The sequence below is a fragment of the Phlebotomus papatasi genome, chromosome 1 (genome assembly GCF_024763615.1).
Source record: "Phlebotomus papatasi isolate M1 chromosome 1, Ppap_2.1, whole genome shotgun sequence".
NCBI lineage: Eukaryota > Metazoa > Arthropoda > Insecta > Diptera > Psychodidae > Phlebotomus > Phlebotomus papatasi.
The window spans coordinates 54,851,345-54,876,218 of record NC_077222.1 but is presented as its reverse complement, the minus strand read 5'-3'; the positions used below and the strand labels follow the sequence as shown (position 1 = coordinate 54,876,218).

The 24,874-nt window shown below is 36.0% G+C and overlaps 2 protein-coding genes across 2 annotated transcripts; one reads left to right on the top strand and one right to left on the bottom strand.

Annotated features, from left to right (window-relative positions):
• Nucleotides 1-550: 550 nt before the first annotated feature.
• Nucleotides 551-11,954, bottom strand: LOC129807150 (KAT8 regulatory NSL complex subunit 3). Its single transcript, XM_055856219.1, has 3 exons — nt 11,800-11,954; nt 10,917-11,063; nt 551-3,339 (listed from the first exon to the last, which is right to left on the bottom strand). Exons 1-3 carry the CDS (start codon nt 11,890-11,892, stop codon nt 646-648), a joined length of 2,934 nt encoding a protein of 977 aa, XP_055712194.1. The 5' UTR covers nt 11,893-11,954; the 3' UTR covers nt 551-645.
• Nucleotides 11,946-23,275, top strand: LOC129807173 (zinc finger protein 58-like). Its single transcript, XM_055856265.1, has 4 exons — nt 11,946-12,178; nt 12,245-13,011; nt 21,923-22,882; nt 22,951-23,275. Exons 1-4 carry the CDS (start codon nt 12,056-12,058, stop codon nt 23,156-23,158), a joined length of 2,058 nt encoding a protein of 685 aa, XP_055712240.1. The 5' UTR covers nt 11,946-12,055; the 3' UTR covers nt 23,159-23,275.
• The last annotated feature ends 1,599 nt before the right edge of the window (nt 23,276-24,874 follow it).

Sequence of the window (24,874 nt, the reverse complement as noted above, 5' to 3'; positions counted from 1 at the left end):
TTGATGAGAATTTGATGACACTTAGTATATTGGACAAGAAATATTGAATTCGATGTACTTGCTTAGAATATTGCTTTAAAAAATACTCAAAATCGTAAATTCAAAACGAATAATTACGCTTTTTCTACTCTATACGTAGAAGCAGTAAAAATACGAGTAACTTTGCGGCTCATTTATTTAACAAATCGCGAAAAATAGCGATTTCAGTTTAAGTGGCGAAAAGTGGTGATTCCACCCTACTTTTAAAACTATTTTTGGGGATCTTCTGAGAGACTTATGAATCAGTTCAAATCGATTTTGAATCGATAAACGGTAAATTATGCGAAAGTACTTTTGAGGTGTAGAATCTAAGTCAGGAGTTCGAGCATTTCGCAAAGTATGGGACGCTTTGCCACCCCTTTTTTATTTAATTCTTTTTCTTCATTTCTTAAATTCTTTTTATTTAATTCTTTGGAAATTGAATCTAATAATTAAAAATTTAAAAAAAAATCTTACCTTCCGAAGATTCCTAGAAATGCCCCTTTTTCACTCAAAGAAACTTTACAGTGACTTCTGGTGAAATAACTCTGTTTATTGTTTTTTTTTTTGTTTCTTCACAACAAGAAAAAGCTTGAGGTCGTGATGATCTCTCAAAGCTTGGAAAAATTACTCAGTCCCTCCATCCGGTTGATTCTTGTTCTGCTGCACAATATTAACCAGCTTCTTCACCGTCAGATTCTTATTGAGAATTCCCGGAATCTGCCTAATTGTCCCACTGTTGGGCTTCAGATAAATTGTATGTGGAATCTTTGATATTCCATCACCACTTGAAATTGCTCTTCCAGACGCCTTATCGGCTTCCACATTGATAATAATAGGCTGAAGCTTGGTAGTCGGAATGGGACGTGATGAAATAACATTACCCCGTTCAATCTCACTAGCCTTTACCTTTACCATCTTATTGGTCATAATGGGCAAATGGCTAGTGACCACCGATGTACCCGATTCCAAATGCTGCCTTAGTCCAGATTGTCCAGTTGCCGATGATACCATGACTTTGGTATATTTGAGCGGTGGAACTGATTTGGATATTATATTGGGTTTGAGAGTAGTTGCATTGCTACGATTTATGAACACAACTTGTTTCCCACCACTTCCGGCTGCTGCTTTGCTTGCCGGAATTAAATTATAAATCCTACTGGCATTTGCTAATGACGTTTCTGGCTCTTTGTGTGGACTCATAGCCATTACTGTGCTCTCACTCGACGTATCTGCATCCTCTGTTGATGCCTCAGATTCATGGATATTGCCCTCATTGTCAGCAAAAACAATGGGGATGTCAAAGATATTGGTACCAGTTAGATCTGGCTTATCTCCTGCTCCATCTGACGATGACGTCGGAACGGCCTTTGTGGACTTCATGATGGTGTATTTATTGGTAAATCCACTGGGAGACACTGTGACTAAATGTGGTGTTTGTGGGGATTGCTTCTTCATGGAGATTACCTTGTTCCCCGATGATGTTTTAATTGTGTACAATTGTGGTGTTTTGGTGGGTGTTGAAATTGTCGTGCCACTCTTAATCGTATAAACTTGCGATGATCCACCCAAACTCTCCATATTCCCTGGTTTTAGCTGAACAAATTGATTTGGTGGTACCATCTTCACCTTTGGCCTCTGAATTATGGGCAAAACAATTGGAGTCCCTCCAACTCCGGACACCGTCGTTGAATTTGGTGATCTAGCCGACACCAGAGAACTCACAGCTCCACTCGATATCAACGGTTTATACTCCACCTTCTGCGTTATCTTCCCCTGAACAATCTCATATGACGTCATAATGGGAGATTTTTTGACTTCACTGGTGGATACCACTGGCTCCAGGGATGTCATCTCATTGCTATCTGTCGGCAAGATACTCTGAATGGCTATATCTAGTGCTTCACTCGATGGCTGAGTAATTCCACTTCCAACAATTGGCTTCTTGGGCAATCGCCCGGGGATTGGTTTATTATTGAGCCTTGGCCTTCCAACGGGTCTCGGTGTCTTCACTGGAGATGGTTTATCATCACAACCACTTTCCGAATCACCCGTTATTTTTCTCTTGCGCACCACCAAGGGATTCCCAGGCATACCATTTGACGTGACAACTGTTGATTGATTGAGACCTCCTCCAGGCATTTGTCTCGGTCCTGGTGGATTCACCAGGCACGATGTTGCAAATTCTGCCACTTCATCCATCACCATATTGTCCACCATGGCCTGTGTCACCTTCTCAATACGCCTCTTCTTCGTATTCACCCTGAGAGCATCATCAGCCGATCCCACAATCACCACACTCGTCTGCGCAATCATATTCTCCCGCAAACACTCAATCTCCTCCTGACTCGTCCTAGCTGAATTCTGCCCAATAACAAAGAGTATCGGTGTTGTTATCTCCTGAATCTGATCATCCGGACATCCACGGATACCCTGCATCGTATTATAGGCAAATCCCATACAAACAATTGAACTAGCTGGCTCCAGAACACCAATTTGTAGTGCCAGAGCAGCTCCTGAATTGAATCCCACCAGGATTATTGGTCTTCCCGGTGACTCAGCCCGAATATCCTGAATTTTTGCCCTAGACACCGTTACCAATTGCTCAACAACTGTCTGCATACCCTGCTTCTGAATAGCCACACCGCCCGCATGAATGGCAATCGGTACAACGGAGCCCATTGTGGCAAAGAGGGCAAACCACTTTTGCATCCTATTGCTGGCCGGACTAACAGATGGTCCATTTGGCAGGATAATAATTATAGGTTGATTGGGTAATTTTCTATTTTTGTGATTAATCTTTGGCTCCCATGGTTCCTTCATCACCGGCCCCATGATATCCTGAGCCCCAGGTGGTGTTCGTCCAAAAATCATTTTGTCAATCAATGCAGGCAACTTGGCCTTCAATGTCTGCAGGATGTCCAGATAGAGACTCATATAGCTGGGCGGTAGGTGTTCAATGAGAACCCCATGGAGCCACTGTGTCAGCCGAATATCCCAATTAACAGCTGCCAGAGCCTGCCTCATGCGCTGGCAACTCTTGTCAATATCGGCTCGTCTGAACACTGACTCATGCTCACGGCTCTTTCGTGCCAAACGAGCCAATCTGTCCAGATCCAGGATATTAGCCACTTTGGCAAAGAGATTCTGTTGCACAATGGACCAACCTAACTTATTTACAGCCTCCTCCCAATCATCCTCATCCGAATTGGTATTTTTCACACAATACGCTATCTGTGTGGTGTACTCCATTGCCTTCATGGCCTCATCCTCATCGTATGGCAGTGCAGAGGATTTGTGCTGTTCATCTACATCAATTCCCTGAAAAACAATTTTATTGTATGTTCATGCAATTTTTTATCGGAAGAATTGTGGTGGGCGTATTGAGCTGTGATTCTTTGGTTTTCACAGCTATTGCAATGCTGTGAGAGCTGTGAGTCATTCAATCTCCCCGATTAAGCTTCTTTTTTTCATAGATTATTCTTGACTTATTTTCACCTGCTATAGTATTTATAAAAATTTATGTACAGTAGAGTCTCTCAAATCTGAATCTCTCAAATTCGAACGCCGTTTGGATTCAAAATGTCAATTGTGAGGTTATGTTAGAAAGTTCGTATTCTTGGTGAATGAAAATCATATTTATGTACTTCTTCCTGAATGTTTACATACGTTATGGTCGTGTAAAATGAAAAGGAAGTATGTTACCACTAAGACATACATAGTTTTTTGTTTCTTAACTCGTTTTTTCATCCAGAGTGCCCCAAGTAGTCATTTGTTGAGCTTCAACTATTTCAAAGAATTTTTGTATTTTGTGGGACTTTCCATTTAAAACCCTATTTTAAGTGTCTTGGTGGAGTAGAGGCAGTCAAATTGGCATCTGAGTGATTTCAAAGCGTTATTATGGGAAAAATCAATTTTTTCACACTTAAACGGCAAAATCGGAGTGATAGCGTAGTCTGAGTGGAAAATGATGTATGGACGAAATGTAGAGACAAATGTCCTCTACAATTATGTTGAAGTAATCATCAAAATCGGTTTAGCGACAGTCGAGATAATTGAGGTTATGTGATATTGAAATTGGTTTTTCGACTGTGGCGCCCCTGGTGTTGGTCCCACGAAGTTCAAATATTCTAGAAAGTTGTAGCATTTGGTGAGATCTTTCGTTTAAGCCCTCACTCATGAAAATCGGTCACATAGAACCGGAGATATGATTTTTTGAATTTTGTGAACTTTGACCCCTCATATCTCCGGTTCTGTTTTAACCACAGCGCGCATACGCACCATTTTGGAAACGTCCTAGACTGGACTACAACATACTAAAATTTCATTAACTTGCACAATGCCGTTTTTGAGAAGTGACTTTGAATTTCGATGAATTTTGACGCTATCACAGCGCCACCTGTGGTGACTTTTTGAACTTCTATCTAAAAGTGTTCATCGAGACGAAACCAAAAAGGTAAAATTTAGGTCGCTATATTAATTAGAACCGGAGATAGAGGCCGGTCAATGTTCGAACTTTGACCCCTTATAGCTCGGGTCAGGGGTTTTAGATCGACTTAAGGTTTTTTTTGTTTGATAGGTATAATCAACGGCTACAACATACTAAAATTTCAGCCCGATGCACAATGGAATTTTTGAGTTATTTAACTTATAAGATTTAAAAATTTTCTTTTTAATAATAGCGCCCCTAGCGGTGGTTTTATGAACTTGCGATGTTAGAAGGGGAAGTGGCATTTCACGAGAGCTTTCCAAAAAGCCCTCACTTTTTAAATTCTGACAATTAGAACCGGAGTTATGGCCATTTTAAGAAATTTTTTTTGGACCCTTATAGCTCGGGTCAGGGGGGTCGGGGGACCTTAAGTTTGGTATTGATGGAAAGCTCTAAGGCCCAGCTATAACATACTAAAATTTGAGCTCGCTCGATGCCATAGGGGCGGAGCTATTGAGAAAACAAAAAAAGGGGGGTATTCAAAATGGCGGAAGGAGGGGTGGGGGGTGGGGGGTCAATGCACCATGTTGCAATTTTCACCCGATATATAACCTTTGCCGAAAACCGCAAGTCGATATCTCTTTTAGTTGAGGAGCTATTAAGCTCCAAAGAGCGGCCGGCCGGCCGGCCGGCCGGCCGGGAACGTAAATTAGCCACATATATATTCGTGATCAGGAAGTGCTGAAACACATTTTGGCCAAGTTTGAGGTCGATCGGACGACATGAAATTTTGTTAGGATTATAGTAGGTGAGATTGTTAAGAATCTCACCTAATAGAGGCTTCAGATGGCATCAATTTTAAATAACTACTGTGTTAGATAAGATAAGATTTTGCCAGGAGTGTCAGTTCTCCATTTCGGATTACCGATACATCCAGGCCACAATTGGGCCCCTTATGCATCCCAATCCTATTCTATCTTATCCCCCGATACTAAATTATCCCCCGATATAAAAAAAAGTAAGTGCAAAAGTGAAAGCTTCATGGAATGTAGTACTCAATGTTACTGATCAACAGTAAAAAAATGAAAATTTTTGAGAATGGGGTTTTTGAGAAAAATTTTTAAATTTTTTCGAAAAAAAAATTCAAAAGACCGTTACAAAAAAAAATTGAGCAGATAATACGAAAACGAGTAGGGGGAGGCTTTGAACTTTCGCATACTAAAATGATGTTCAAGTTCAGTGATTTTTTCTGACTACCATGCAAACCGTATGGATTCTCCAACTATGCCAAAAAAATGTCTTACTTATAAGGTTCATAATCCCACCAAACATAATCCCAGGAAATCCTTAGATTTTCCTCCAGAGGAAAATGAAAATTTAATGGCGATTTATCCGATAGATGAATCAAGTTTCTATTATCGCATACGATTCACGCCATCATTGAACACCCCATTTTCACCGTAAATTTTGCACCGGACACTAAAAGTTGCACATCATTGTTTAAAGGGAACTCTAATCTACTTGATTAACCCATTTTTATAAGGAATAAAACATTTTAATATCACTTTTTTGGAACTTTTCTGAGAGATGTTTTATTGACATTAAAAACCATTTTTTTGCTTGATTCTACGAGAATTTCACTCCGGAAACGGTTAAATCTGATGAATACTTTCTTGAAAAGTCCAAATATCACCAAATTTACACGAATCAATAAGTTTTTAAAGCTAAAAATTGACTAAAACTCTGCAAGCGAGAAGACTACACAAGATTCCACCATTCCTCCACGGAGCCGGATATGCACAAAAACGTTTGAATGTGCATCATTGAAGATTTCTCTGTTCCTGCAGCTGCAGGAATCGGGATTTAGCACAGATATTGAGCTTCAGCAGGTGAACAAGCTAAAATTTTCACAAAACATCTTCTTACGGACAGTTTCTTTTCTTTGTCATGCAAAACAACACAATAGTGAGGTTATGTCAAAGATTGTCAAAAACCAGTTGTAAACTGTATGAGCTTATTACAGATGTGATTCTTTCATTGCACATTCAGTTTGTGCAAGCTTGAAAAATATTTTTATATCAAAGAAATGCAAAATTGCTTAATAATTACTCAACTGCAACCTATTTGAGTCAAATTACTTCTTGTTTATCAATTTTACGATTTTTAAGTTTTCCTTTTTAGTGATGGATCAAATCGGTAGATTACAATAGATGTGAATATGAGGGATCGTATCTAAAATGAAGTTTCCTGGAAAATATCTGAAAGAAGCAGTCTTCTATTTGCGATCGATGAATCTGAGTCAAGTTTGTGAATTTTGTTCCACCCACAAAAAGTGTCTGTTCAGCCTAAAAGATTTTTACTTAAATCTGATTCCTAATAACCCTTCTACCCTCTGTGATAGTAGTTTTTCAGAAAAGTGATATTAATTCTGCACAATCGTATGAAATATTGCACAGCAAAATTACAGTTTTTGACCTGTTTTTATTTTTTGCTTCCTGAAACTAGGAAAAAAGGATTAGACTCTCAATTTTTTCAGGAAAGATGGGATTTAAGGTTAGCTATTACAATATAAAGCCATATGTCAGATTCATAAAGGAATATGGGAGAAATATGAAGTGTCCGAAGGTAGCGTATATGCGAACGATCAAAGCCTCCCCCTATATCGTTTTAAAGACTATAAAATTATCTTTCAAATAAAAAAAAGAATAAGAAGAAATCTCAACCCGTTTGCGGGATAGAGCATTTTGAAATATTTGCCAAAAATCTCATTCATCCGAGACCATGAAGGGGACCCCTATTGTCGTCTTGAGATGAATTGGCCCTTACATATAGGGGAAAGTCGTCTGCCTTTAAATGCAGCAGCCTTCAAATGTTGCGATTTTTTCGTTGTTCTCAAAAGCATAAATTATATTCTATTAACTATTAGGTAGATATCCATCATCCTCACAAATCATCAAAAAATGGAGAGCCTAGCTCCTATTTCCTAGATGCTAGATAAAAAAAAATGAAAATGAGCTCTAAACTGTAATTTTGATGCTCCACAAATCATGTGATTTTTCATAGTAAAAATCATTTTACAAATAAATCTTCCATTGTGACACATAGAAGGTTAATCAGGCTTAATATTTTTGTTAACACATTTTGGTTCAGATGACACATTTTTTGTGAGTAGCAGAAATTTGCAAATATCACCCTGCAGCAGCCTTTAAATGCTAATGTCGCGTGCCTTTAAATCCTATCTTTACATACATCAAAACATGTGAAATCGAACTCCTACTTTTCTCTGACGTACGTCATACAAATACTTATAACCTGCTATCTTGCTCCGGCCGGGATGTTTCAAGTTGACAACTGTCAACTTCAATGGCTTTTTCTTCCAAATTTTCAAGTGCAAAACAGTTCTTCAGAAAAATGTGAAGAAAAGTTATTGTTTAATGTCTTTTGACTGCAGTGATGATTTTAGTGAGTGCCTTAGGCTTCAACCTAATCATTTATAGCCCATTTAGTTTTATTGATTCAATATTCTCAGTGAAAAAAAAAAAAACATTTAAAGGCAGCTGCCTCGCGTTTGAAAGCAGACTATGCCAGCTGCCTTCATACAAATCGACATCACTTTTTTAATTTCCTCAGAAGGAAAAACTGAGGACTTGCAAGTGCTAAATGAGGTAATCATATACGCCGAATGAACAAGAGAATTTTTTGGTGTAGTAGAAAATAAAATCCATTTTGTGGATTCTTCAGAAAAAAATCTTAAATTTGGAACTCCATTTTTCGTTTGAAGGCAGACGACTTTCCCCTAGTAGAAGAACTGTGTCAAATTTCGGACATGCTGCATATAAGCTCCAAAATAATTTGAATGTAATAATTTCTAATACAAATTGAAATTTTTTGTTACATCTTTTTTAAGTGGATGTAAACCTTAAAGAGTAGTAAATCATATTTGTTTTCACTCGAATTATTCTTTCTTGATTTAAAATTGAAAAATATAGGGTAGAGTAAGTACTTTTCGCCACCTTAAGGGTTGACACCCTTATAATTCTTATACTTTTTGTCAAAATAAAATGAAATTTTGTGTACAGGTGCTTTGAAGCATGGTCTTTCTGTTGAACCAGGAGACTTCAAGGGAATTTTTGATCATCTAATAAAAAAAATATATATTTCCTGCAACGCATGTTTCAGTACTTTTCGCCACCTTGTAAACACTTTTTCGCCATTGTGTAAGCACTTTTTCGCCACTTGTTTTTAATTGAATTTTAAGAAACAGCAGCTTTCGAAAACTCCCAAAAGTACACAGCACAGTACTTTTCTTATTTAACACCGATACCAGACAATTATAAAAGAGTATTTCGAATGATTTTTTGCATATTTTTTATTTGCGATAAAAAATCAGTTGAAAATTATGATTGTTTCAACTAAATTCCGCAAGGTGCGCTACTTGTAAAATGTTTGGAAAAATGAGTGGCCAAAGTACTTACACAGTAGAAAAAAGTAAGCCCTATTTCACCACATCCGGAATTTCTTTATTTTTTTGGAAAACACTATTAACTCTTTCGTCTCCTTTGGAACGGATGATTACAAACTATAAGGATGTCCAAATCTAGGATATTTTTTGCAGGATCCCAATTAACTCCTGAGCTAAGATATTTTTGGTCAAAAATCGTGAATTTTCGATTTTCTGCTTCCTTGCAGATATTGTGACTTTTTTCGTATTTGTAGACCAGGATAAGGAAAAATCTCTCGGGACCAATAAGTATGATAACTAACAATTACAGATTGCATAAATTCGAAAAACTTTTTTTTCTTAAATTTTCAAAAAAACTTGTTCAAATTTTATGGGTACGCTCGTCCCCAAAAATCTAGAGGTCAAATGTAAGGTTATCCCGCCAATGCCCGCCATTTTCTTTTTGACACAAACCTTGTACAGTAGAGTCTCTCAAATCTGAATCTCTCAAATTCGAACGCCGTTTGGATTCAAAATGTCAATTGTTGGGTTATGTTAAAAAATTCATGTTGTGGATGTTTGAAAATCATATTTCTGTGCTGTTCTCTGAATATTTACTTACATTACGAGAGAATAAAATGTAAAGGAAGTTCGTCACCACGAAGATTTGTGAGAAATTCTGGGCATTTGATTCAAAGTGCAATTTAATCTCACGTAAATTCCGTTAGTTTTGAAAATATCGTTCGAATTTGGGAGGTGAGAAATGTCAAAAATACCCCCCAATCGTTCGAATTTGAGAGACTCTACTGTAACAAAATTCCAAGCGGGAGTGACATTTTTGTCAATGGCCGATAATTTTGACATTTGGCATCGTGGAAGATTGCTTTCAGGGAAGTTTTTCCTATTCTTCCTAATTTTGGTGAATTCTGATTGACCAGGAAGTGTCTTTTATGCTTTTGAGAAAGCTTAATGTGTCTACAATAACATCATGTTGAAAGGAATGTGTTTTAAAGTGTTATGTGTAAAATATTATGAGGAATCTGTTGACAAGCAGGAGCTGGGTGTCTTTTTTAGCACTTCCTAGACATCCCACAAGATACTAGTCAATAATTCACTTTGTTTTAGTTATCAACATCGTACAGGAGTCCTTTGACACGCATAAATAGTTTACAAAATCGGTAATATTGGCTTTGGGAAAAATGAAATTTGTATCCTTTGCGTTCTTTAGGGGACTAGAGTTCCCATGAGTTTTCCAATTTCCCAGAGGAGGAAAAAATTCTTTCTCTGTTAAAGTATCATATTTGACCACAAAGAGTTACAATAAAGTGAGCTTTACTGAAATTCGTTCGCTGGATATGTTGTATGATATTAGAACAAAGTTTAGTTAATAACAGATTGATTTTCAGTGAAAAAATATCAAATGCTGTAACAGCAAAAACATAAAATTATGCAAGACAATTTCTCTGAGCGTTGACAAGTTTCTCAAGAACTCCATATTTTTTTTTGACTGTTCACCTTCTCAAGAATTTCTTTAATTAACTTGCAAATAATCTATTTGGGGAAGCACCAGATATGGTTTTCTTATTCGTTAGACTAGAGGTCACGAAATAACACTCATTTCGTAGTTCGATGAACTCAATAATTCTCTTAAAATGTGATTTTAATTTAGGTGGCGAAAAAGTACTGACTCTACCCTAGATATTGATTTATGTGTAATTTCGGACACCAAATTCCTGGAAGCCATTAGCCCTTCCAGCGTTTTTTTTTAAAGGATTTTCTTACAGAATCTTGTTCATAGAGGCGATGCATTTTGTATCCTTTTATATTATACAATCCTTTTATAATTTCGACAAACGAAAAATTTAAGGAATTTTGAGAAGTGTCCGATATTGTAAGGTGTCCGAAATTAGCAAAGTTTAACCTAAATCTGCCTAACAAATGAAAATATATTCTTGATTTGAAAATTTTTAAGTTTGAATGAAAGAATCACAGCGCCTATAAATCAAAACATTCTTATCAGTAGCTTACCTCATCGTTGGTGTGAAAGTGGCATGAGGGGCACTGTGGGGCCCTGTTGACCATAATAGTTCTCGTTGACATGACTTTACTGTTTTCTGCAGGTCGCCAGTCACGAGAATAACTATGTTCCATTTCTACAGCTGACTCGCACCGGAACTGCAAAGGGGGAATACAGAGAAAGTTAGAGATATCCCGCGAAAGTGAGGTTAAGTTCAGTCGGTGGTATTATCATTTGAAGCACTTTCAAGGTCACTGAGAATCTCTTTATCACAATTTAGTAATTTTCTTTATCTCATTGCAAGCAAAATTGCACCAAATTTGCGGAGAAAAGTCAATAATTTGCGATTAGGGAGGCCTTCTTACCAAACGTCAGCAATTTCTGCAATTTGAGTATTGGGCCGTAAAACGCGAAAATACCACACTTTTGTAGCATGCAATATATTAGAAGGAATGCAAACTATCGGCTTAAATATGATAAATGGGTAAAAGTGTTATGTACAATTGTAAAATAAAGCCTTAAAAATTTTTAATACGCAAAACAACAGTAATGGCGTCGGTGTACGGAGAAGAGCCAAAAGAGAGAAGGCAAAAAGTGGGAGTGAAAATATCCCAAAAGGGGAAATTTCCCTCACATCTGGCAACCCGGCCTGATATTTCGCAATTTTTGACTTTTTTGATAAGATTTCAATGAAAATACGACGGAATTTACAAATTTCTGCATCTACCGGCTTCTGTAGATGCCTAGAATTGGATAAATTGCAATGAAATGCATCGTCATGGGGAAATAGCGGTGAAATTGTACATAATGTTTTGGGAGATTGGGGAGGAGCACTTATGCAATGAAAACGTGTAATTTGGAGATAAATTGTCGGTTTTTCACAATAATACTCACATGGGTGTGCTTATGATGAGGTATTCCATTCCATGGGGTGTGTTGCTTAAGTGATTTGAGTTCAAAAACACTATTTCCAATACCGCATGACATTGTTTTGTTTATTGCCGACACTTTTCATTTGCCCGACTGGCCCGAACTGTCCAGAAATCTTTTCAGCGAAGTTAGCCGGGAGGCAATCGTGCTTTGTTTCCCCACCTTTCCCCTCTATTCGTGGCTCGCTGCTGGGGTGCTGTTTGTTCGTTTTGTTAGTTGGATGGTTAGTTGTCAAAATGGAGTACATACAGAAAGAAGTTTAATACTCGGTGGTTCCTTTTTTTTCCTAAATTTCTCCCTATCTCTGATTCCAAAAATATCACAAAAGTCTTGTGGAATATGTGTAAGTTTTTATTTAATTGAAAGAATACAGGAGGAAATTGATGAGAAAATTGGGAATTTGTTGCAGCATAAAAGTTATACCCCAAACACAATGGACAACATCTCCTTGGTGGATAACTTGTACGACAGCGAAGATGTTAAACTCTTCATTCCACAAGATCATCTCAAAGGAGAAATCTGTGATTTTGAAATCGACCCGTTCCTCACAATCGGTATAGTTCCTATTGAAAATGAAAGCTTTAGTGATATTCTTGCAATCGATGTGAAGCCATTGGACTACATTCCAAAAGAAGACACACCCCAGAAACAAGAAGACCGGCAGCATCTCGAAGAGACCACGGTGAACATCATTGAAGAAATATGTAGTTCCAGACAAAAGGAAGAGGAGGATGAGGTGGTGTCTGCGAATTTTCACTGTTCAGAATGTATGAAACCATATGCAAACAAACTGGTCCTTCGTGCACATCTCAGGAGGCACTTGAAGGCGTCCCAATTCAAGTGCAAAATCTGCAATCTCACATTTCGCTATGCGGGCAAATTGGTGGAGCATCTACCCAGTCATCCTGGATTGACTCCACTCAAGTGCCCAGTATGCAAGGCTGTCTATGAGAATCTCAAAGAACTGAAGGACCATGTCAATACTCATGAAAAACTTCAGATGTGCGATTTGTGCGGAAAGAATTTTCGCTCCCGGAAAGCCCTCAAAGATCACCTACGTTTGCATTCCGGGGATAAACCATATAAGTGTGAAGATTGTGAGAAAAAATTTGCCACAGCATCTCATCTCTCCAGTCACCGAAGAATCCACAAAACCGCCAAATTGCACAAATGCGAGTAAGTACAAATTATATTTTATTAACGTTCCTTCTTTTTTTTATATGTTGTCCATTTGGTTCCATATAGAAAATTGTATGTTTAATTCTCATGGGAAAGGGTCGCCTGTATATTGCGAAATCATTAATTTCGATTCACCCTTCCCAAAATCAATGGAATTCTTAATCAAGCGAATGAGGGATATTTCAAGGGGGTGTAAAAAACAAGCATGTGTATTGCTTTTGCTGCTACTACAATTGCAAGGGAAGGGAAGAATCGCTGGAGGTGTTTTCAACTAAGGCCTCCGTTTCTAATGAGTGGCCACAAGGAATATATTCAAATGGATAAATTTTGCTTTATGAATGGAATATAATATGGGGGAGCAATTATAGTTCGTCACAATTGAGATGCCTAATTTGACCTTTCCCCCAATAATTTAACCCTTTAAGGACGAGGTCCTCTTACTGAAGGAGAGAGAGCAACATGTAAATTGAATGAGATGGTAAAGCATTCCAGCTTTGCGGAGTGTTCGAACTCACGAGAAAGAGCTCTTCATGTATTATCTTTTCGCAGCATTCTTTTTGGGTGCCTACCGGTTTACTACCGACCGATCAAATATTCATAAATTTAAAAATCCATTCCGAAATAAAAAATTGCTTAAGAAAATCACATTTTAGAATATTTGAGCATGACTAATAAGCCTATGGACAAATAAAAAAGTAAATTTGGAAAAGATTATATCATGGATACATTATCGGTTCATTACCGATTAAGTTCTATGCTACCAGGTTGGAAATTTCAAGATCTTTCAAAAAACCCCAATACAAGGGAATCGTTTGAAAAATAGGACGTCCAAAATGATTTAATTTTGACCTTCGAAAATTTGATATCGAAATATTTTTCGTTTCTTAGGTGTCTGACGAAATATTTACCTTGACTATGACTACCGCCAAAACATATTCGAAAATGAAAGAAAATTCTAATGGCGCTGGCCGCGCTGGCACACCTTTTCAATTGAGTAAAATTTAATGGATTGAAATTTTACCTCTTACTGTTTCAAACTGAAATCATATACAGCTGTCTCTTTCTGTCAAATGAAAATTCAAATTGAAATTGAAATTTCAATTTTCATTTGACAGAAAGAGACAAACATATCTTATTTCAGTTTGAAAGAGCAAGAGGTAAAATTTCAATCGATTGAATTTCACTAAATTGAAAAGGTGTGCCAGCGCTATAAGAACCGTTTTTGAAATAAACAAAAAAAATATGGTTTTGGTGGGGAATGAGTGGCATGAGGAGAAAAAGGGAAAAAGACTCCTAAATAATGTTGACTTATGGGGGTGTCGTCGAAGACCTGAAGTCGATATCTCTTACCGTTTAGCTAGCTTGTTGCCATGTCACAAGCTGAAAAAAAAGTGTACAGAGTCTCAAATCTGAATCTCTCAAATTCGAACGACGTTTTTGGATTCAAAATGCCAATTTTGGGGTTACACTCAGTCTCGACATTATGCACTTCGGGATTATGCACCTGACGGAATTATGCACCAATTATGCAAGTTTGCCTACCATTGGGAGTCAATTTATGAAATCATTTTTGAAATACGCCTGAATGTATACTATGTTGCGACACCGGAAATTTGAAAACACTGTGCTTCTTTTTCAGAATAAAACTTTTGGGATTTTGGCCCTTTCGGAATTTTGGCTTTCGGGATTTTGACCGGGACCCATTTATTTACCATAGTTCCATAGGTTCCATATTGGGTTCCGGTCAAAATCCCGAACGTCAAAATCCCGAAAACCAAAATCCCGAACGCCAAAATCCCGAAAGCCAAAATCCCGAACGCCAAAATCCCGAATGGGCCAAAATCCCGAAAGCCAAAATCATTTAACTTTTCTCTGCTTATTTTTATTTTTGCACTTTTTAATTTTTACTGCCCATTTATTTTTTTTCCTTTTTTTGGCTCTGAACAAGTAAAGTATTTGATTTCTTCTTTAGTCTCATTAGATTAAGGACATTAAATTTAATGTCAAAAAAGATTTTCTATGCTGTGCACAGCACCTTAAGTTTTATGATGAGGCTAAAAGTATATTTCAAAACTTTCAGTACCTATTTTAAAATCTGAAAGTTCTTTGCGCCTATCTTTAAAATTCAAGAGATTTTTTCACGTTTTAGCTTAAAAGCTTAAAAAAAATTGCTACGTTGAAATTAAAAGTATTTCAAATCTAATTCAAAGACACTTATGGAGATTTAAGGTAAGTCTGCCAAATTTCGACATAGTTGCATGCAAGTGCCAAAGTTTCAACTTTATCACTTTATCAATTTTTATCACTTCTTTTTAAGCAGTGTTCCTTGGAACATTGTAGACAGTTTATTGTCTTGATTTTCTCTAAAATCATTCTTAAATACATTTTCAAATGAAAAAAATGTAGATAATATCGTCGGTTACGTCTATCTGTCGTATCTGCATTTGTTTTGTATCTGCATTCGATGCAAGCTACAATACAGACGTCCCCTCTTGCGTGAAATGCTGACACAAAAGAAATACAGATACGACAGAGGTAGACGCAACCGACGATATGTAGCTTTGGTGGCCTATTTCGGCCACCTTCATTTTCATAGTTCCTTGCCCTTCCGGAATTCTTCCATTGTCTTTTTAATATCATCTAGTAGTTTGTCGAAGAGACATTTTTTGTTATTCTTTGCATTGTATAATCTCTAGAGTATGCAAAAAATAATTCATAATTCGTGGAAATTCTATTAACAAAAAAAAGTGGCCGGAATTGCAAAGTGGTCGAAATTTAGTACACTTACCCTACCTATTTTGCACTGTAAACTGGTTGCAATCTCTTGGAAATTATTTTCACTGGAAATTTCATGAAAATCCTTTTCATTTAAATATTTTTTATCATTTTTTTCAATAACCTATATTACTGGTTACAATAGATTGACCAGTTGCCGTACCAGGCCTCTTTTGTGACCACCCCAACAAACGTCATACTAATCTATATTATAATAAATTTTCCTAACGGTCTTATTGGATACTCTAATTCGAATACGTTTCGAATTTGATTTTTAGATATCAGTGACAACTCAATGATTTCAGTTCTAGTTCAACTAAATTTATGGTAGATGCGAGTGATTTAGCTCCTCTCGTTTGTAAGTTTTTCTTAATTTCTAGCACTGAAGAATAGCCTTTACCGATCGGACGTGGTAGATCGGATCGGTGAAGATTATCCTTAAGTACTTAAATCAAAGAAAAGCTTACAAGCAGCAGGGAAGGGGAAAAGTCACCTGTATCTACTGTTATTTCATAATCGGTATTACCGAAAAACAAATAGGATATCCTTTTTCATGTCAAAAAAAAAGACCATGAAATAACAAACGTTTTATCAATACGATATTATTTGTAAAAGTAAAACCATCTAGAATTTCTCAAATTTTTAACAACCAATACGATTGTTCAAATAAATTAGATGGGGCTTTTCTACCGGAATATTGATTGAAAGTCATATTTCGCATGTCTGGGGAGGGTTGAAAAAGGAAATGAAACCTGCAAGAGAATGAGGTGAGGGTATGAATGGAAAACGATGAAACAATTTGGATATACATAACTCCCCTCAAAGTCGCAAACGGAAGGAATATATAACAATTTTTTTTTAAAAGGGACGTAACAATAGTAGACGTCTAAAAAGCGCAAACTCAAAATTCCCTACACTGCCCAGAATCTTTTAGATTTACAGTCAAATTAGCTGGAGGGTTGGGAAAAGGAGATTGCTATGTATTTGTATAACGAGAGAGAATCTTCACCCCAAAAAAAAAATCTCCCTACATGTATGTTGTATACAATGTAATCTAATATTTTTTTCTTTTCCATGCACGAGAAAACCGCGGTAAAAATTCTGAAGGAAGGATCCCCTCTTGCAAGAATTTTCTTTTATCTCATATTTTTTTCTTGATTTATACTTTTTTTTTTGTTATTATGTAGGAAAAAAATTGTCTGGGAAGGGTAGTATGAAATTTTTCTATTTTAGCAATAAATTGTCACACTCTTGTCTGATTGCATATAATTTAAATTATAATTTCAATCATGTGAGTTGATGAAAATTTATCATCTCCCTTTCATCAAATATAACACTTCCTGAAGCGTCCGTCGTCGTGCAAATTGACAAGAAAATATTGCAAATGGAAATACTGATGGAGCATAAAATAAGAAGTTGATGAAAGATTGTGTATGTTAGAAGACCACCCCGACTTTTTTTCGTCTTTTCCGCTATAATGATGAGTTTATACTGTTCCAGTGTGGGTGCTTTTTATCCCTCCCATTAGAATGAGAGGGGGAGTTTCTATTATTTTTTTTACAAGAAGAGGAAAAAAATGAAATGAAATATGTATACAACGTATGGGGAAGAAAATGCTAAATCTACAGAAAAAAAATAGGGGGACTCCTTACACTTCAATGTGTATTTTTCTCCTGCCATTTTCATCTGTGGGAGGGAAGTGTCATTCCCTCTTTTTGTTCGGGAAAATATTGAAAATGAAAAATTGATTCGTATACGCTTTTCCACAAGAAAGTTTTTTACGATAATACACAAACATCTTCGAGAATGATATAGAAGAATGTGTGGCCTATTGTTCAATTCACTGACTAAATCTCGATTTTCCTATGAAATATTGTCTTGGTTCTCTAAAACAAAGATGTGATATATTATAGAATTTAAATCTCAATCTCATTTGATTATCCACTTCATTTCTTTTATTGTATGAATTTTAGCAAAGAGGGGAAATATTTCAGGGATCAAAAACTGATATTTTTTAAGAATCCAAGTAATGACGGAATTGTGTTACCTGAAAACCGTATCAACGGTTAAATTTAGTCACAGAGCTTAAGAAAGAACGTTCTCTAGCTTAGCGAACACCAAATGCTAACCAATTTCAATTTAGCTGAAAATATGTGTTTTCAGCAGAATTCTGTTAACTTTAAAACGACACACAGGAAGCAGTGCCCGTTCCATACATTTGGTTAGTAGGGGAGACTGGGGCAAAAAGTCACAAAATGGATATTTTATTTTTTTACAAGCTACTCGAGCGCTTTAAAAATTTCTAATTAGCGCAGTTTTATAGGAAATTTACCGCTCTACAACTTTGTGAAAGTAATTTTCCTCTATTTTGTAAGGAAATACGTTTTTCGAACCAATTTCTAAAAGGTAATTTTGTGACTATTCTCAAAAATGCCTAAAATGCTAAAAGGAAATTTTGTGACTATTCTCTCAAATTTTGATTCACTTCATTACAAGCTTCCGCAAATTTGAAATAATACCTAGAGGACATATTTTCATAGAAAATTTATTCATCTACACGTTTTCTCTGCGAGAAAAGTGAAAAAAAACGAGAAAAGCGCTTTCGAGCAATTTTAGAAAAAAACACACAAAAGACTGCAAATCGTTTGACCAATGCAGACAACAAGCGGCGAGACATGATAATGACGTTTCTTTTCGCCGTGAGACATCAGAAACTGCTTCGCTTTTTTGTTACTTTTTGCTCTATACCTTTTGTTACTTTTTACCCCAAGTGGCCATTTTTAATAAAAGAATTTCTAGAGAAAAAAACCTTTGCGAAATTCTAAAATAGATAGCGGATTCGTATTCAAAATATTCAAAATATTTAGAAAATATTCACCAGTGCATCAATTTTGGAAAATAAGTAGGTAATAATGTTATCTTCTGCAAGGAAAATATTTCAAAAATAGGGCTAAAAATTTCGATATTTTTTATTTTCTAAATTCCTTGTTGGAATTCTAAGAAACTTATGACATTGAAGAAGGTCTATGGAGGCTATCTATAGAAAAAATTTGAGCCGCTACAGTAGACTCTCTCTCAATCGGGAATATGGGGCAAAATGTCATCCGGTTTAGCGATAGAATTGAGCGTTAAAGCCTTTGTAAATTCCACAAAAAGCGCTCAATTATAAAGAATCACGATAAAATAGGAAGAACTACAGCGAATTTGAGCAAATTAGCTTCATAATTAAACGTGAAAATTGTCAACAAAATTTGTCGCCCGATTGAAAAAGAGCCGATTGAGTGAGAGTCTACTGTATCTTTTTTATCTTGGAAGATATTGAATTTTGAATTTTCTGATTTGTGACCTTTTGCCCCAGTCTCTCCTATTTCTTGCTAGAGAACTGCTGACGGGTCAGCATATTTTTGCTGATCGATTCAGCAAAAATATGCTAAAAACGCTGCTTTTTTCAGCTAAATGTGGTCGCTGGGTATTGATAATCCAAATCAGAGGTGTGCAAGAACCGTTGAAATCGAATAAACGTCAAAATAAGTTTGTTCTATTGTAGCGTTTTGACCATTGACTGTACATGTTTCATTTGACGTTTATTCGGTTTCAACGGTTCTTGCACGTCTCTGATTCAAAGGATTAAAAGTGAATTCATCGTTATCAATACAGAAAAATCCTGGAATTATAATCCTAACCGCCCTAATTGATATAGATTTTTTCTTTAAATTCGAAATAATTTTTAGATCTTTAAGACTGCCACAAGCATAGGATAATTTGAGTCGCATAGAGCAAGAGTGGTCTATTTTAACTCTTTTAAAACGAATAGGACACCGGTGTCTTGAAAATAAAAATTAATTTTTCGGACTATATAGAGGACAAAACAACTTTCTATAGTCAAAAGAATGTTTTTGTTTTTGGGACACCGGTATCCCAGTCGTCCTTAAAAGGTTAATAAGGAAATGCATAGACGGTAGGCCTCTTTTGCTCTGAGCTTCTTATTTGTGACATTTTACTTTGCTCTGTATTACCGGGTTCTGGAAAAAAAAGAAATAATATCAATGGGAAATATCATATTTTGATATAATATTTAGGATAGAACATTTCTATTGCAGATAATTTTATTCAATCTTTTTGAGAAATGATCTTGTCAAGTCTTTTTCAGTTTTTTTGCTAAAATATTTTTTTCTCTCTATTTAGAGCATAAAATAACTTTCTATATTTAAAAAAATGGTTTTTGTTTTTAAGACACCGGTGTCCCACTTGTCCTTAAAGGATTAACTAAGAAATGTGTATTTTTCTACTTTTCTATTTTTTACTACCCCACCGTCCCCTATAACAAAATTTTAAAGTCGGGGTGAGTTCTTCTTCATTGACTGAATAATTAGACACGATTTCTTCACTCACTCGAAAATGTGAAATTATCGTTTGGTTTTGACTAAGCTCACATATTATGCTTGTAAATATTTACATGAGTTTTGGTCACACTAATTTGAGAAATTAACATCGAGACGATTATTCTTTTTTACAACGAATTCTAGCTAAAAATATTTTCTGATGAACGCTCTTTTTGACGTCTATATCTTTGTAAATAGAACTGGAATGTTACCTTTAGTTTTGCACGGCCGGCGAACCTATTCAGGACAATGGTCTACTTTTTTTGGCAGTTGCACCAATTTCGATATATATTTATTGTATACAAATGGCGTGTCTAAATTACGATTTTCAGAAGAGGCAAGAAATGATAAAATTACATTCTAAAATAAAAAGTATAAAAGAAAAAAATCATGGACTATACAAAGATTAAATCCATAATTTTAACTAATTTAGTTTCTTAGTTGAAGTTACATTTAAAGCGGCCGAAATTTGGCACAGTTTCTCAAAATATTCTCACGACAGATTCTCAAATCAAACTTGTAGGATTAATAATAAAAGAAGTATTCAATAATACAATTTTAATAATGTAAAAACCATTTTCTTGCCCTCACACATCGTTTTGCGTTTAATCGATGTTGATGACTATTTCGGCATAATTGGACATTATATAAATGTTACTTTTTTAATGGGTGGTTGGGGTAGTTTCAGGCAAATAGGGCAAGTGTGCCAAATTTCGGCATAGTTGCATGCAAGCGCCAATGTCGTAAGTTCTAAATGTTCTAAAGGACTGTTGCCTGAAAGCTTATAGGTAGTTTATCGTCTTTATTTTCTCTAAAATCATTCTTAATATTTTTTAAAATGAATAAAAATGTAGACATAGCATTAGTGGCCTAATGCGGCCATCTTCATTCTCGTAGTTCCTTATCCTTTAGGAATTCTTCTAATGTCTTTTTTACATCATTTCCTTCGTTAAAGCGACATTTTTTATTATTTTATTGCATTGTATAATCTCTAGAATAGGGTAAAATGATATAAGTTGGACATATTGTTACAAGTTGAACAATTCGCCGGTACAAGTTGGACATGGCTTTTTTCTTTATACAGTAGACTCTTACTCAATCGGCTCTTTTTCAATCGGGCGACAAATTTTGTTGACAATTTTCACGTTTAATTATGAAGCTAATTCGCTCAAATTCGCTGTAGTTCTTCCTATTTTATCGTGATTCTTTATAATTGAGCGCTTTTTGTGGAATTTACAAAGGCTTCAAAGCTCAATTCTATCGCTAAACCGGATGACATTTTGCCCCATATTCCCGATTGAGAGAGAGTCTACTGTAAATACTGTACAAAATTTGTTTTTAAGCGTAAGGAACCAAATTATAAAACTAAAGCATTAAAAATATACAAATGAAAATGAAGTACTAAATTTATCAAGAAAAAAAAGTCCTGTCCAAATTGTGCCATTGCATTGGCCAACTTGTACCACTTTACTCTATGCAAAAACTAAAAATTCATGAAAATTTGAGGAAAAAATTAAGTGGCCGGAATTGCAAGCTGGTCGGAATTTGGTACACTTACCCTACGACATTGAAAAATACTAAATAAAATACCAAATAGACAATATTCAGGAGCAACGAGGTGAACTTAAATTGCAAATAGACTATCAATGGCAAATGAGTTTTAAAATGTTTTAGCTTCCTGAAAATGCCCCACTTTCCCTTAATTAATTGATTTCTTAACTTAATATTTTAAAATATTTTTTTTTATATAGGAAATGTGGAGCTGAGTATACCAGATCGTATGACCTAAAGAAGCACACAATGAAGAACTGCGGAAGTACGAAGGGAAACTCAGTGGGAAATGGTAAGAAGAAGACAAAGGGTAGAGGATCTTCTGGGATACTGCCGTGTCCGTGCTGCACAAGAAATCAAGATAACTCAGTTAAAAGGAAATTAATTGAGGATCATTTGATGAGACGCAAGATTTTTAATTCCTATAAATGCAGACACTGCGATTTGACATTCTACAATCCCAATGAATTCATTCAACATGAGTTGTATCATACAGGAAAATTTCCATTGCACTGTATCTTCTGCAATGATATATGTGAGAGTCAGGAATTGCCAGAAGTTACAGGGAGGAATCACAAAACGAGGGTTTTGTGTGAAATTTGTGGGAATTTGTATAGGAAGAAGAATACACTTGTTGGTGATCAAATTGGGAAGGAGAATTCACAGAGTCCAATGGATAAAATTGACTTTACATGGATTCTATCACAGCAAACACCTCATGAATCATTCCGATGTCCGGAATGTGGAAAAACGTTCCTCAGAAAGCACCTCTTCAAAGTTCATGCGAAGAGGCATAAAATAGCCACACAGTACAAATGTACTGCGGAGTATTGCGATCTTGCATTTCGATATGCCAGTCAACTTGTGGTACATATTCTCGATCATCCGGAAAAGGTCACCCTACAGTGTCCCGTGTGCGGTGTCTTTTTTCAGGATCAGAATAATCTGGAGAATCATGTGCTGCTGACGCATGAAAATGTTTTGGTTTGCGAGATCTGCGGAAAATCCTTTAGGAGTGACAACTCACTTCGCAATCACACACGTACCCACACAGGTTTTCGGCCATACGAATGTCCTGAGTGTGGGAAAACCTTTACAACTTCCTCGCATCTCTCCAGTCACAGGAGAACCCATCGCACTCAGAAACAATTCAAGTGCGAGTAAGTTAATTTTTGGATTTTGTTTTCCTTCTTTCTTGATACAATTATCATGGTATTTTATTTTACAGAGAATGCAATTCACTATTCACTAGAGAGACTCATTTGAGGAGACACATCTTGGGTAACAAATGCAAGGGGCCAGAGGAGTTTAAACAGAAGAAAACTCCTACAAAGCGCCTCGGATGTTCCTTATGCCCACAGAGATTCACCTCAAAGAAGGACTTGAAGCAGCATATCGATAATATGCACAATCAGAGCACTTTGAATGAAGCATAGATGGTAAAGATTTACATGTATCCTATTATCGTAGTATTATTACAAGATTGTATTTTTTGGGATTTTGGTGAATTTAATAAAGGCGTGCTACATCTAATTTCACTGCTCAAATAAAAATGTCTTTTATTCAATTAAATTTGTCGTCGTTTTGAGCATAGGAAGTGTCTGAGTTTATTTACTCCGGGAATTTTTCATGATGGATAGTTTTTGTGATGAGGCTCATTTTGGGGGTTGGTCAGGAAACGAAACCAACTTAAGAGACTTTTGTCTATGTTTTAAGAGATTTTCTCTTAATTTAAAATAAAACTTCAGTCTAGTCGTTTAATGGTGGCGCTGTTGAGTTTCAAATTTTCGGTAACGGATTTATCCTTTCTTCCGCTGTTATAGGGGAAACTGGGGCACCACCAAACAGGGGTACCACCAAACACTGCGATTTTTTAAATAGGTATAAGATTTCAGAGAATGAGACTTACATGAAATCATAGATACTATAGGGATCCTTGTCCAGAGAAAGAATGATCCACATAGTTCAAGTAGTTTAGAAATAAGAATCTTTTTTCGCAAAATTGTGAGATTTTAATAATTTTAGTCATTTATATATCTACCTGGAAAATAAAACTGAAATAAGTTACCTCAAATTTCACTACACCAGTACTTTCCTACATGTTTTGGGATAATATATATGTATCTACTAAAGAAATTAATGTTCACATTTTTTTAAAAGAATATAAAATCCATCACAAAACAGAGTTTGGGGCACCAACAAACAGGCAAATTTCTCACAATTGCAGATGTCGCGAGCGTAGCTTGAATGGCAAAATTTTTCCTCTTATCTTTCTTACTCTTCATCTCCCTCTTTGTTCGATTTCTGAAATTTATATCCATTCATGGGATTTTCATTCAAGACTCAGGAAAAATATAGTTTCAAGAACCCAATTTTGCATAAAATAATTCTTAATGATTCTTAAATGATTTTAATCAAGGACTGACGAATGATTTCTCGATTTTATTGCAAATAATCAGAAGAGCGCGCAAAATTTGAACTTTAGGTATAGTGTTTGCCACGATTTTAGTGGCGCTGCTTTCCATTCAGAAGTCGAATGTTGTCAAAATGATGAAAAATCCATTGAAAAATATGTTTGGCTATATGGACCCGAGTGAGTCCGACAGCCTTACATAAAACAGAAGAAGAAGAAAAATATGTTCGGTGTGCAGTGCTTTAGTTTTTTGCTATTTTGGTCACTCATTCTAAATTTTGCAGTGCTTTTTTGAGAATTATTTACTTTTTCAATACCTTCTTTATAATTAAGAGTTGTGGTGAATGCCCAAAATAACTTCAATGAGTGAGAAAAACAGGTGTTTTTTGGTGCCCCAGAAAGTGTTTATTGGTACCCCGGGTGGTTGGAAAAAAGCGAAAAATGCATGGTGATACAATTTTCCTTTTCACGGAAAATTGAAGTGCTTCACATCATCCTTGTATACATTAATATGCAGCCTATACCTAAGACTATAACATGGGGTAAGCAACATTTTTCTAAAATTCACAGTTTTCTTAGGAAATTCAGTCAAAATCGCATCTTTCAAAAGTGTTTGGTGGTACCCCAGTTTCCCCTAGAGCAAATTCCAGGAAGAAGGAATGTGTATCAAATATAATATTAATTAAAAGTGAAAATATTTAACACTTTATCCTGTAAAGATGTTGCACAAATTCCACCG